At 41.7% G+C, this 12,955-nt stretch overlaps 1 protein-coding gene across 2 annotated transcripts in view; it reads right to left on the minus strand.

The window, feature by feature from the left end:
• Positions 1 to 12,955, minus strand: part of LOC136423333 (glycine receptor subunit alphaZ1-like) — a 44,795-nt gene that overhangs the window by 6,798 nt on the left and 25,042 nt on the right. For both annotated transcript variants that reach the window (XM_066411457.1, XM_066411458.1), the window contains exons 2-6: positions 4,879 to 4,921; positions 3,597 to 3,682; positions 2,969 to 3,036; positions 2,308 to 2,528; positions 553 to 635 (exon numbers count right to left, since the gene is read on the minus strand). In XM_066411457.1, coding sequence (XP_066267554.1) covers positions 553 to 635; positions 2,308 to 2,528; positions 2,969 to 3,036; positions 3,597 to 3,682; positions 4,879 to 4,921 — 501 coding nt within the window. The remainder of the gene's footprint in view (positions 1 to 552; positions 636 to 2,307; positions 2,529 to 2,968; positions 3,037 to 3,596; positions 3,683 to 4,878; positions 4,922 to 12,955) is intronic.

Genomic DNA, 12,955 nt, shown 5'->3' on the forward strand with positions numbered 1-12,955 from the left:
TAGTTAAGTGAAGATATAACTTGCATCTCTTTATTTGAAACACAATTCAGCACCATGGAGAGGACTGTACCATATTGAACACGGGATGTACAGAATTCCAGTAGTGGACGATGATTCTTATCTTGGAACTAGAGTTCGGCACGAATGAGGACAACCTGAGTTAGGTGACCGATTTGGTGGTGACTCCCTCAGTCAAATGACGTGTTTGATTTCGTATTGTTAAGTGGATGTACAGTTTATTGATAATTGCTGTAGATATGTCGTTGTACTTTGTGTACTGTTTCCGTCCGTAGGGTCAGCCCTTTGATAGCCACTGGCTAGTTGGGGAGACATGGCTGCATGTCACTCAGATCACAGTCGAACCGTTGAATGAATAGATAATAGATGAGACAAAGAGAAAGAGATGGGTCTTTGTACTCTGTGCACGGTTTCCGTCCGTTGTGCCAGCCTTTTAATGGTCACTGGCTAGTTTGGCAGACCTGGCTGAACGTCACTCACAGACGAACCGTTGAATGAATAGATAATAGATGATTATGTGAGGAAATATCTTACAGCTCTCCATCTGTATTCCGCAGCTTTGCGTATCGAACGGGAACATCCGGAAATCCATCGGGCACGATAACAATAGCGCCATCCTGCGGAAAGAGATAGAAATGACAGTTACAACGATGCTTCTGTATTAGGCTTAGGGAAAATGTTATATTTCCGTTTGGATGACCGACCATAGTAAAACACCTGCCAACCCTAGCCTTTTTTGGGGCTTCGACCGCTGGCATGGGACATAAAGTTTTTTATCTGACATCGGAGGGATGGAATTTAAAAAAAGATTCCACGTAGTCTTGCAGATTTTCTGTATTTTACACACTAATAACAAATTAAGGCTCTGATCAGTTGATATAAGAATGTGTAATAAACATTGTACTTCTTTGCCCATTTTATTGATATACCTGTATTTGTACAACGTATATCAGTACAATCAATATGTGATATTGAAAATACCTGATGCAATACAGTGTTACATTGTTAAACTGTAGATTTGTTGAATCATTCGGCCGAAATCTTGAAAAAAAATTAGAATCACAGCCTACCAACCTTAGTTGTTTTTTTCAGGACCACAATTGGAAACACAACATTAACTTTCCTAGGCCTTACTATGGATGGGATGAATAGTGTGTCTGGGTGAATAGTGACGATCGTTAAAATCGATTATTGAGCATATTTTCTTCATGAATATGGTGCCATGTACAAATGTAATAACGATAATATGTCTGTTGTGGTGGATGTGGCATTTCGATTGGTGTTAACAAATGCCTCCACGTCTCGCTTCCGTTGATTAAATCTATTCCATTTCATAAAACAGGTGGTAAATGAAAATGTGGACAGGCTTTCAAAGTTTATAGCTTTCTGTCATTGCCGTCTTTGATATGCATATGGAAACACATGATTAAGATATACGCTCTCTCGCCACTCTCAAAGAATTAAAACAGATCACAGTGCTTAACTTCTAGAAGTATTCATCATTTTCAGAATAAGAACGGAGTTAACTCAGAGTTGACGCTCGTTCTCATTTAAATGTACACATTGTGTAACTTCCGTTACCGTTTGAAGTAAAACGTTCCTGACATTAAGATATGCCACATTTAAGGTACCAAACTGTCGTTTTTAAAAGCCCAAAAAAGGTTTAAGTCGTCATAAAAACGACAGTTTGGCACCTTATATGTGGCATATCCTAATGTCAGGAACGTCTCACTTTAAACGGTAACGGAATCAAATGTGTACATTTAAATGAGAACGAGCGTTGAACGCTCTCTGATTACAAAACCGTCCGGTTCCATGCAACACGTTAACGTAGCGCTACTATATCTCGTACACTACCCGATGTCGCTCACTTTGTGTATCAAAACATCTGTTCTCATGAGGAATGAGGAATCACTCAAAAGAAAGAAATATGATCCCTAGCCATGTCTGTCTCGAAGAATTTGGCTCTGTTAGTGCGTTTTTAATGAAAGTGGCATTTTGAACAAATCGGCCGATATTGGGTAGCGCTACTTTACTCACTTTTGGCTGAGTAAGATGTCACCCTGTCCCTGGCACAGTCTTTTAACGTAAACCTCAATAATCTCAGTATAAATGCATGCTCGCACGGCGTTAAACAGGAGGACAAAAAATTAGAGACCATGCATTGTTCTTATGAGAAGAGTTGATATTTTCTCCAATGAGTTAAACATTTGGCTCTGTCCGCACGTTTTTAAGGAACATAGCGTTTTAAACAAATCGGACAACATTGGGTATCACCACTTTACTCACTTTTGGCTAAGTAAGATGTCTCCTTGTGGAGAGATTCGCAGCAGTGTGTTGTGATCTCCTCCCTCCCGATAGGCGGCGCCCTTGCCGTTTTTAAAAGAAATGTCCGGTATCCAAATCTCGGCTAACGTGGAAGTGCCGAGTGTTAGACTTGACTTGAAGTCGGTGTAACTCAAGCGAGGATCGTTCCATCTTTGACGTAAAAAGAAATTAAGGATGTAGTCCTAGAGAGAGAAAAAAATGTGAGTGTTAATGCCATCCGTTGCCGGTTGTTTGTTAAGAAATTGAATCAGGCCGTTCAAGAAAAGAGAATCAATCTTGCCTGTTTTACGTTTGTGTCCCATAAGATTACTCCACAAGCCCTTTCACAGATCAAACTACACATGCGCAGGTCAAAGGTGAAGGCCAATTACTTGTAAACAGTTCTTATTTCGACCTTGCTTCATACATGTCCAGATATACATGACCTCCGTCGGTCGGTTTGTGTAACAATTTCCAGACGTGTTTTGTCCATGTCTCAGCGCATACGCAGTTGTATCCGTGAAATGGCTCATTGTGCTTCTCAATTCTTTTAACACTGCATTCATTAATCTCTAAAGCTGCTACTGAAAAAGGCACATTCCTAAAAAAAAGACGAAGATGTGTAAATGAGTGTACCACATACCATGGATGCTTCTGAGACTGAGCTAATGCTGCTGACATATAGTTGAACCTCTACCCAGATCCGAGAGACTGAGAACGAACAAACACAAAACACTGCAAAAGTCAATCTTATTACAAAGTCCCTATAGTATTATGCAGGGCTTTGTAAGAAACCGATGAGGCTGAGACTGCCGAAAGACAAGAATAAGTATTTATCGCTATCGAACAAGTCTTGGAGTCGTAAGGTCTAACAAAACCGTGAATCGAAGTCCGTTTAATCGTTTTTCCATTGCTCCAGTCGTCCTAATACAATAGTTAATAACTCAAGATCTATACGGAGATATAGCACTAAAATCACAGGACATAGATCGCCAATATAGAATTTCTATAGTCCTCTTGATGGAACAAAATAGCTCGCAACTTTGCCTTCTAATTCGACTGATATAAAGTTTAGCAGACATCTTTCTAATTGATGTGTTGAAGTTCTAAACGGGAACTATGCGGCTCCAGATGTCTTACTGAGGGACGACTGCCATGTGAAAGATGTCGGTTAGCTTGAGGAATAAATCCACTCTACTTTATACTGATATGTTGAAGAGAGTTAAGGCCATCTCGTCTTGTTTTCCTTTAAGATTTGTTATTTTTCTTACCTGCGAAATTTGGCCGTATCCTTTTATCATAATGCTGAAGACGTCTGAACAGCATAAATGATGGGATGTGGCCACCTGGTATGTCCCTGTATTTCAACAAATAAGCAAACCAAAAAACAAACAAAAGTTCAGATAAGCAAGCAAAGAGACAATACCAAGGTAATACTTGGAGTTGTCTTTGTTCATTCCGACTTCTTATGGGCGAAGCCACTGCTGTTAGTGTTACAATCCCTTTCTATTAGAGATAGCGACCTAGCTGCAACCCCCGAACGACCAAAGATTTGACAAATCGCTCATTAATGTCACACAGAAAGAACGATTTTTTTTGGGGGGGGGGGGTTGTTGTCTTTTGCACATCATATTCCACTTTTGATATCAAGGGTTTCAGAAATCTAATTTTGGTCGCTGTACGATCGGCCGGTTAGTGGAAAGGGGATATTATTAGCAATTGCACAAATTTAACTCTACTTTCAAGACAACACTAGAATCTTTCCTTTCTTCTCGATTAAACAAAAACGGAACTTCTTCGCGCCTTCGGAGACCCCAAAAGATGCCTTTACTAGTCAACAATTATATTACACTTTTGTATGGAGAAAACTTAATTATTTGTACCAAATTTTAGCACAATTGCTTCAACTGCCATGGCACATGCATTTTTGTCAGCAATAACCAACAAATGCCAGAAAATCGCGCATGGCCAAAATGTTAGCTTCCTCTGTTTTTTTTTTTACAATACATTTAACAACGTTAACACTTAGCACTTGTAGACAAATTTTCTTCAGAATCTTGTACACAAGCTAAGTTGAGCTTACCCCATCTAGATTTGTTTAGAATGAATGAAACAACATGCTTGCCAAATTTGGTGCTTGTGGACAAATTTTCTTCAGAATCTTGTACACAAGCTAAGTTCAGCTTCCTCCATCTAGATTTGATTAGAATGAATGAAACAACATTCTTGCCAAATTTGGTGCTTGTAGACAAATTATCAACACAATTTTGCACACAGTTCTCCAGCAAAGCCGCTGAATTAGAAAAATCGTTCCAAGTTTCATATGGAAAAGGCAAGTCATCGATTCCGCCCATCTGTCACTGAAACAGTCCGCGCCCCGCGTCATTATTGGCATGTTTGCATGAGTGTCTGACTTTATCAGGAACCGTCTATACATCACACTCACTTGTCATCTACAGCATACACGGGGAAATACATCAATACAAATTCATTTCCTCCTCGCTGCTTTCTAATCAATCATACACCCCCCACCTGGTTTTCTACCCTCCTTACCCGAATTCCAGCGTGTAGTTTCTCGACATGTGGGCCGAATTACCTGGAGAGGCAGAAAGGGGAGGAGAGAGGATTAGAAGCATGCTATGTTTCTGATGGGGGATTATATCGCTGAGACAGGGAGGCAATCAGTCTGGCACAGCATTTGAAGCTCGCGTTTGCAGAGCCTTTAGGCAACACTTAGTTAACACTCTCACTAAGTACCTCGGCGGTCAAGCCTGAAAATGCTTCATGTCAGAAGGTCAGTCGATTTTTCTAGGGTGTCAGCTCTTGCAAGGAAACATGCACTGGATAACTACTTAAGATTGCTGCAATTGTAGCGTGCGTAGTCCAGCGGATTGCGACCCTGCCTCTGTACCAAGAGGTTTGGGAGTTTGAATCCCGGCTGTGTCGCTCACCCAAAATGCACGCTACTGGAAAAGCTCGCAGTCCTTAGATCGGAACGTTAAGTATAGTAGTGAGCCACTGTTCATTGTACTTTTCGGAAAGAGCTGGGGGATGTTCCCGGTACAACGAACCTGTAAATACTGTACATAGCGTCTGTCGTCTCTGTCATGACCAGTGGAAGAATAGCTCTTCGGTGAGCTAAACTGGTTCGAGATCATTTTGATCACTCTGATCACTTTCAAAACATCATTTACAAGTACAAGAACTCTACAAAATTACCAATTATTTTGACTTTGATCGTGCGCTACTGTAATTGTTCTTAAAGCACGAATAAAAATACAGAACACTATTCCTGCAGTTTCTTATAGTTATCCCATATTTACGTACTTCTTCAGCTGAAGAATATGATTACGACTCATCTTTGATATATCTAAGGAAACCTTAAGTACACCCGACAGGTAGATTGACGTTGGAAGTCAAAATGGCAAAGGTCACATGAACTCTCACATGATGGTGAGTTCCTTAGAAGTAACTGAAGACTCAAGTTTCATCTATTTTGAGAAAACTTTAAGTAGACTTGACACATAGATCGATCTCTGAGGCCAAGGTGATGAAGGTCACGTGAAAGGTCACTTAACTGCCACCTTACGTTTTCTTGATGTTGTCTTCTCCCATATCAAAGGCGTTGAAAATAGGCATAATCACCTACATATCTTAACTTTCTATGCCCAACGATACACATTATTTGTTCAATATTCCTGGTGTCACGCCACGTAATTGCCTCCTACCAAATAAGTCATCCGAATCAACGGACACTGTTTGGGGGTTTCTGGTATACCTGACAGGAGACAAGGTCGTCACACTCGTGGACAGTGATCATTTCCAAGCAGAAGTCTGAGCGGATTTTGGGAGGACGGGTCGCACTGTGGAGATTAGCCCTCACACTAAAGACTAACCCTATACTAAACCCTAACCTAACACAAACCCAATCCAACCCTAACTCCACGCCGGCGCAGTATCTCATCTGGCAAGTCTTTTTTTTTTATCAATCAACATAAGAACATACAGGAGACAGAGGACACTCTAGCAAGCAGCTGATATCAAACATAACCTCTGAAAATAGAAATTACAGCTGACAAAGACAAATACAATAACAAAACAATTAAATAACAGCATTTGGGTTGGGTAGTCCAATACAGACAAGCATATATAATAAACACAGTCACTGGCAATTATTTGTCCCGACAATTCTTTGCCGTGACACCGGCACTTTGGTTGAAACCTTTTGGCACGAAAATGAAGCTAATTTGTTTCAGTGGAATAGATGATTAGATATGTCGTTTCCATATCCATCTCAGGGACCTGCAGCGTGCTGAATAAGGTCAGGCGCGTCCGAACCAATCGGGCCAATAATCATGACGAAGGCCCTAAATAAGGCCAATCATCCGCAGTCTCCTTGTGTTTGATCAAATAACTGTCAACACTCCTTCTGAAACAAGTTTCAACTGTAATTTCCAACACAAAAATTTGACTTACCCAAGTTTTTGTACAGTCGTAAATTTGGGTAAGCCTAATTTTTGTCTTGGAAATTACAGTTAAAACTTGTTTCAGACTGATTTCAATTCTACCAAGCAGATGAACTTTCAAGCTGTTAGCACTCCTTGTTTGGATCGAAAGGTTGGATTTAATCATATAGAATATTCGTTCCGTTCTTGTAATGCTCACGTGGTTACCATACCTGAGCTCTAAAAAAGGTCAATATTACGCAGTTTCTTTGTGTATCAACAGATTGCTTTTAACACTTTTTGGTGGAATCGAAAATTTTAAATTTAACAGATTCTCTAATTGCAGATTTTAAGCCCCCCTCTCACTGGACCAGCGGTACGCTGGCGGAGTCGCTGCGGCCGATCGAATTGACAAAGCACTCAACGAATTTCATCGACAAAAAACTAATATTTTTAAGGTTTGTGTGTTTTGTTGTCTTTTGGTCATACTTGTACGTTTTGAATGATATTCCCATTATAAAGTCAAGGGTAACACGAATCCAGTTTAGGACGCAGCGTGCCGCGGGTCCAGTGAGAGGGGGGCTTAAGATTATCTGATCGTCGGTTGCCCTACTTGGAGATATGAATACGTGATGTGGTAATAGTTGCCAGAGATTACAAGAGGCGGCGTGCCACAGCTCGTTTCAAGTTCATTAGAAACTAGATCAATCCGGTCCCGGAACAGTAGCGCTTTATCAGACAGATGGCTTCCCTACTCTCCGAGGTGATTCGTAATTTGTCTGGAGGATATCTCCCAAACGTCCGATCGTCTGAAGAAGAGCTTTTCAGCCCTTGTGCAAAAACGGAGCTAGGTATTGTAATCAGTTGGTGAGAGCGTATTTGTTTGTTAGTTAGTTATTTTGTTTGCTTTACTTGGTGTGATTCTTAATTTGTCTGGAGGATATCTCCCAAACGTCCGATCGTCTGAAGAAGAGCTTTTTATCCCTTATGTGAAAACGGAGATGTTGTAATCAGTTGTTCGCGGTGATGTGATTATTGCACAGTGGCAGCATGTAAGTTGGAAGTGGTGTAATAGGATACTTGAAGAAGGTCACATACCAGGGCGCCCAAAAGTTACCTTGACCTTCGTCTTCCCAACACATACGTACATACCAAATATCATCGTGATCCACCCAGAGGTTCTGAGTTATGCTGATAACAAGAATCCGGAAAGACAAACACACCCACAGACAGACATACAGTCAAACACACAGGCACACCAAAAACTATGTCCCTATTTTTCATGAGTATAATTAAGTATGATTAGGCTCGGGTCCAATGGTATTGTAGTTGAGGGCGAGGATGACTTATAGCTGCACCCACACAGTAATGTCAAGGGTGCCCACTTAGAGCTTGTCACAACGATGCTCAGCCAAATGCATCATGCTTCTCATTGCGTGATTCGAATTCACAATTCAGGCTTGTGATGCGCTGCCTGTGCTGCTCGTTTCCGTGATGACAAAGAAACGTAGCAGCGTGGTAATTTTCAAAGGGGGTTTTCAACTTTCCCAAATTTCTTATTTGCACTTTTAAGTTAACACCCACTCTCAACTGCCCATTACTTCACTTGTCTTTGAATTCGTCCACTTCACATCACCAGAATTCCGCCAGAAACGAAAAAGACTTAGCTTTTCCTTTCAGGGTAACGAGCATCTTTGTTTCCATCGATTTTTTTCGACCCCTCCGCGAAAACTAATCAAGCCTGACCAGTCATTAAGCACGAGGTTTTCGCCAGTGATTGCAGAGCTAACAGCACTCCTTAATTATCGAACCGTCGTCTGGATTGAAGCGGGTCGAAACAAAAATGCACCATCTAGATTGTGGCTCAACAACCTGATTCTGTCAGAAGTTGCTCCATTGTTTCATGTGAATAGCTTGACCACGGTCAAATTTGTATATAAGTATTCTTCCCAACTGTGCTGGGCCTTGGCCTTTGAATTCAAGGGCAGACATCACAGTTACGGCTGGCCATAGGTGCCTATGTTGAAATACGCTGAAACACGTAAAATATTCAACCGGATTTCAGCCTTGAAAATTATTCTACACTAGAAAGTCATAAGGGTATACCTGATAACAATAAAAGGGGGGGGGGGGGGGGTGACCAGCTCAAACTCCGAGAACAGATGGCTCTAGTAAACAAACCCTACCTTTGACCCCAGTTTTCTCCTATATCCATCCGCATGACCAAACAACCTACATCTGTTCTTACGCCAACTTAACTGATGGACTGAACAAATTTTGACTAAAATGGGTAAGCGTAGACATTAGCTCTTCCTTCTAACCCAAAAAATCTTCAGATTGGGCCAAAGGAAAAGAAGATTCTCAAGGGTTTTAAGTTGGCACTACAATCGTTTTATTTTCATTCTGAGCCATCGATCACTGTCTGTCCTCAAGTATGAATATTCCACACCTGGTGTTTATGCTGGTTGTAATATAGGTTGAACGTCTAGGCCTCGTCGAAAGACGTGTTTATGATACCAGTGATTGGAGAAAGTCGTGAATGTATCACAAAACATGAATTTGTCTTTAGGCGGAAATGTTTATCGTATGCGTACGCAGATCCTCGTCGTTGCTGTTATAGATCCGCTGAATATTGTAAGACAAACAATATCATATCAAATATTCATCAATCTTCCATTTCTCCTACTAAGCGCGGTACTGCCAAAGCTTTAGATAAGTATTTCCAAACATACAGATTTAGCTGAGAGTGATTTTGAATTAGGTGAGAAATCCTCAAGATTATTACATTATTACATTTTTGCAATATTAGTCTAATGCATATCTACCGAATGTCAAGGTAAGATCAGTTAAGGTAATTGATCACTAGTATAATGCGAATCAAGGACGTTGAAACATGTGAAAGTGGCGGTGCTATGTTTTGAATAGAAAATGCACAGAGAACAAGGCAGACAAATAACAACCAACGCACCAACCGATTACAATACCTCCGTTTTTAGGCAGGTAATTACAAGAGCCTGATACAGTTGGTTAAACATCACTGTGACAAACTCTAACTGGGTATCCCTAACGACATCGGACATGTTAGGGTGTAGCCATCAGTCATCAATCCATGCTTCAGTGCCGATCTACTGAGCCAAACCAAACCTCCAATTCTACAAGTATCCTGTTACACCATTTCCGACTTACACCCTGACAGGCTGTCACTCTGAAATATTCACATAATGTCGGACGCATACCAAGACAAGCAAACACTCACACCAACCGATTAGATTACCCCAGATAGCAGTTCCTTAAGCAACTGGATATGATTTTGGAAACGGTCAGACGTTTCAAGTAGCAATTCAACTCAAGTAGTGATACCTCCGTTTTCACATGGGATGTTAGTTCTGATTTTCCAGATTGACACAATGAACAAATCATATAAACATGCTCACTGAAATCGGGGTCATGTTTCAATCCCCATGTTTCAAAGGGCTTACGGATATCAATACATTCATTGACTCATTTTCCAAAGGTGGCTGACCCTTTTCGGGAGAGGCGGCCTGTTACCATTTTGTGGGCTTAGAAATCAGCCATGCGGCCAGGATTGTAGATGAAATAGAGATCAAGTACTCAAGGGATTTCTGTTTATGGGTTTCAGAATTATGTCAACAACTTTGCTGAGAAAACTTTGATGTGGGAGTGTTTGGCATACATATATATGTCGAAAAATACGTCAGGAAAATTCTATTCACATAGTTTGGACCAGTCTTTGCCTCTACCCCCTTTCCCGATGCGCATAACTCTCGCGGGATGGTCCTACAAACGTTTTTTGTGGTCACGACCACTCGGCTTTACAGCGGGCCAATCAGCGACAATCAGATGGGCGTGGCCTTATCGCAAATGACGTGTCGTAGATAGCCGACATTGTGCTCCCGACTTTCTCGAGACCATGGTTTGAAGTTAGTCGTGAGCAAGGTTTCTGTGGTTGGGGGTCGGTCGGTTATACTGCCTACCAGTCGTCTTTGCCAGGTGACTATGAATTTTGACAAATCCAACTCGGAAAAGTCATATTCTTCTTGGATGCGATCAGTGAACTGAACCGGAGCTATAATTGGATGGATTTGAGGGTGCTCCCAACCCGGCGTCAACCCTGGATGGGGCGTGGTCGGGAGCAGAGTCGTGAGACGGTACTGAATATGAGACAGCGACTTTACTGACTTTGATAAGTTTGAAAGCAGTGGAACAGGAAAAGTTTCTGAGTGGATTTCGCTCGGTAGTGACCCAACGGATCAGGTAGCATCGGACGGAATAGATTACAAGGCTCTTCTCTCGCTCTTCTAATCCCTCAAATCCAGCCCCAGACCACGACCGCAGCCAACCGTACAGGACGGCACGTTTTGAATGCGCCCAGTGCCAGCAAGGGTGCAGTTGATGTGCCCATTATATGCTCCATCAGCGGGGGGCACCTCACCTGATTAAGGGTCGGGCCTCTTGTCCGTCTACTATCAGATCAGAAAACATACCCATGAACCACATGACTATGAAAGAGAAAAAATAATACATCACGATGTTACATAACTGCCCTCAGGCTTCGAAAGTCATTAAAAAAAAATCATATTTCAGGACCAGACTTTTATTTTACCGTATGCTCCCTTGCCTGTCGCCCCACGAAGGCCCATAGTGACGTGGAGTATTCTCTGAGGGTCACATCAGACTGGCTATTGGCTGCTGCCTGATCGAAGAAAACATCGACGATCGATAATGATCGTTCCGTAAAAAGAGAAGAAAAGGGGCGCCAACTGGCGTTTGAGCGCAGAGTATTCCTATGTTTTTACACGAAAAATGGAGCTATGATTTTTGGCTCCGTTTGGCTCTGTGTGTGCGTGTGTGCGTGTGCGAAGCAATATCATAAGAAAACGGATTGTGATTATATCTAGATTTTGGGTAGGTGCTGTTAACTCGAATGTCAAGGTCGATTTTAGGCCTCCTGGTGGATGACCTTGGTAGCCCGCTTTCTGTACCTTTTGTCCTGGACATGCTGTGCTCTAGTTTTACCTGCGTGTTTCATTTGCCGCGCAAATATCAATGATAACTGCGAAAATAACAAACGATGTTGCAGTGATCCAGAGTGATCCATAGCACACCGCCTTGATGTTGTAATAAAACAGGCCTGTCATCCAGAACTGTGAAGGTTGTACGATGGTCTGCGTGGCAATAAGGCACAGTGTGAATGCCAACGTGCGCAGAAATTGATGGACGAGGCATAACACACAACAATGGATAAAGTAACTTATTTTGCACAACATAGACCTTTTCAGGCATCACGTTGCATGCTGGGAGCTACCCATGGTGCCCCGCGTCTTCTGACATGCAATGGAGTCCGTGGAAAGGTCTACGAATGTTGTTTCACTTTTGCTAATTATAGCATCTTGTAATTTAACCACATCAGTACCAAGTTCCGGTTAGATATAGATTCACAACCGGCCAGAGATACCGAAGGGGTTAACATTGATTGATCTGTGGTGGCAGCTAGCTTTGCATATACTTTCAAAACTTCACCATAAAGGAGGAATCGAAATCATCTGCAGGACATTTATGAAATGAGTAAAACATAAAGATGGCGCAGAGAAAGTTATTCAAGCATCATTCTCAAGGGTACAATATATGTTAGATGACTTTGCTCTCAATCAACCCGCCACCAACTCTGGCCCTTTTGAATAACAAGGTTTGGTTTTCCTGATTCGATACACTTTCCTTGCCCTTGTAAATTCGATAAACATTTTCCCATTCCCCGACCATCAAGGGCGCCGCCAGTTTCCTCCATCGTTTGTTATCCCGACTGGTAAAACCCATTTCAAACGACTATCCAATCATGACGCATGTTGAATCTAATCAGACACCATACTTCTAACCTTTAAACAACGCGGTTTACAATGATAAAACTAAAACAACGTCATGGACCTCCAGATTTTTATCATTTTGTCATACATTATATTGACCTGTCCTTTATTTTCATAAGAAATGACATTGTAGCTGACTGACTTTCGCAAAATTTCATTTCAATCAGTAGGTAAAAAGGTAAAGGTAAATGTCCCATAGCCTTTCTGAGTCCGTAGGGGCAGTGGGTTGTTCTTTCCTCTTAAAATCACAGAACCCACAAGGTATAGAAACAGTGGGGCATTTCGTCATCCTTTGCTTCCAAA

Source organism: Branchiostoma lanceolatum, chromosome 17, assembly GCF_035083965.1.
Source record: "Branchiostoma lanceolatum isolate klBraLanc5 chromosome 17, klBraLanc5.hap2, whole genome shotgun sequence".
Taxonomy (NCBI): domain Eukaryota; kingdom Metazoa; phylum Chordata; class Leptocardii; order Amphioxiformes; family Branchiostomatidae; genus Branchiostoma; species Branchiostoma lanceolatum.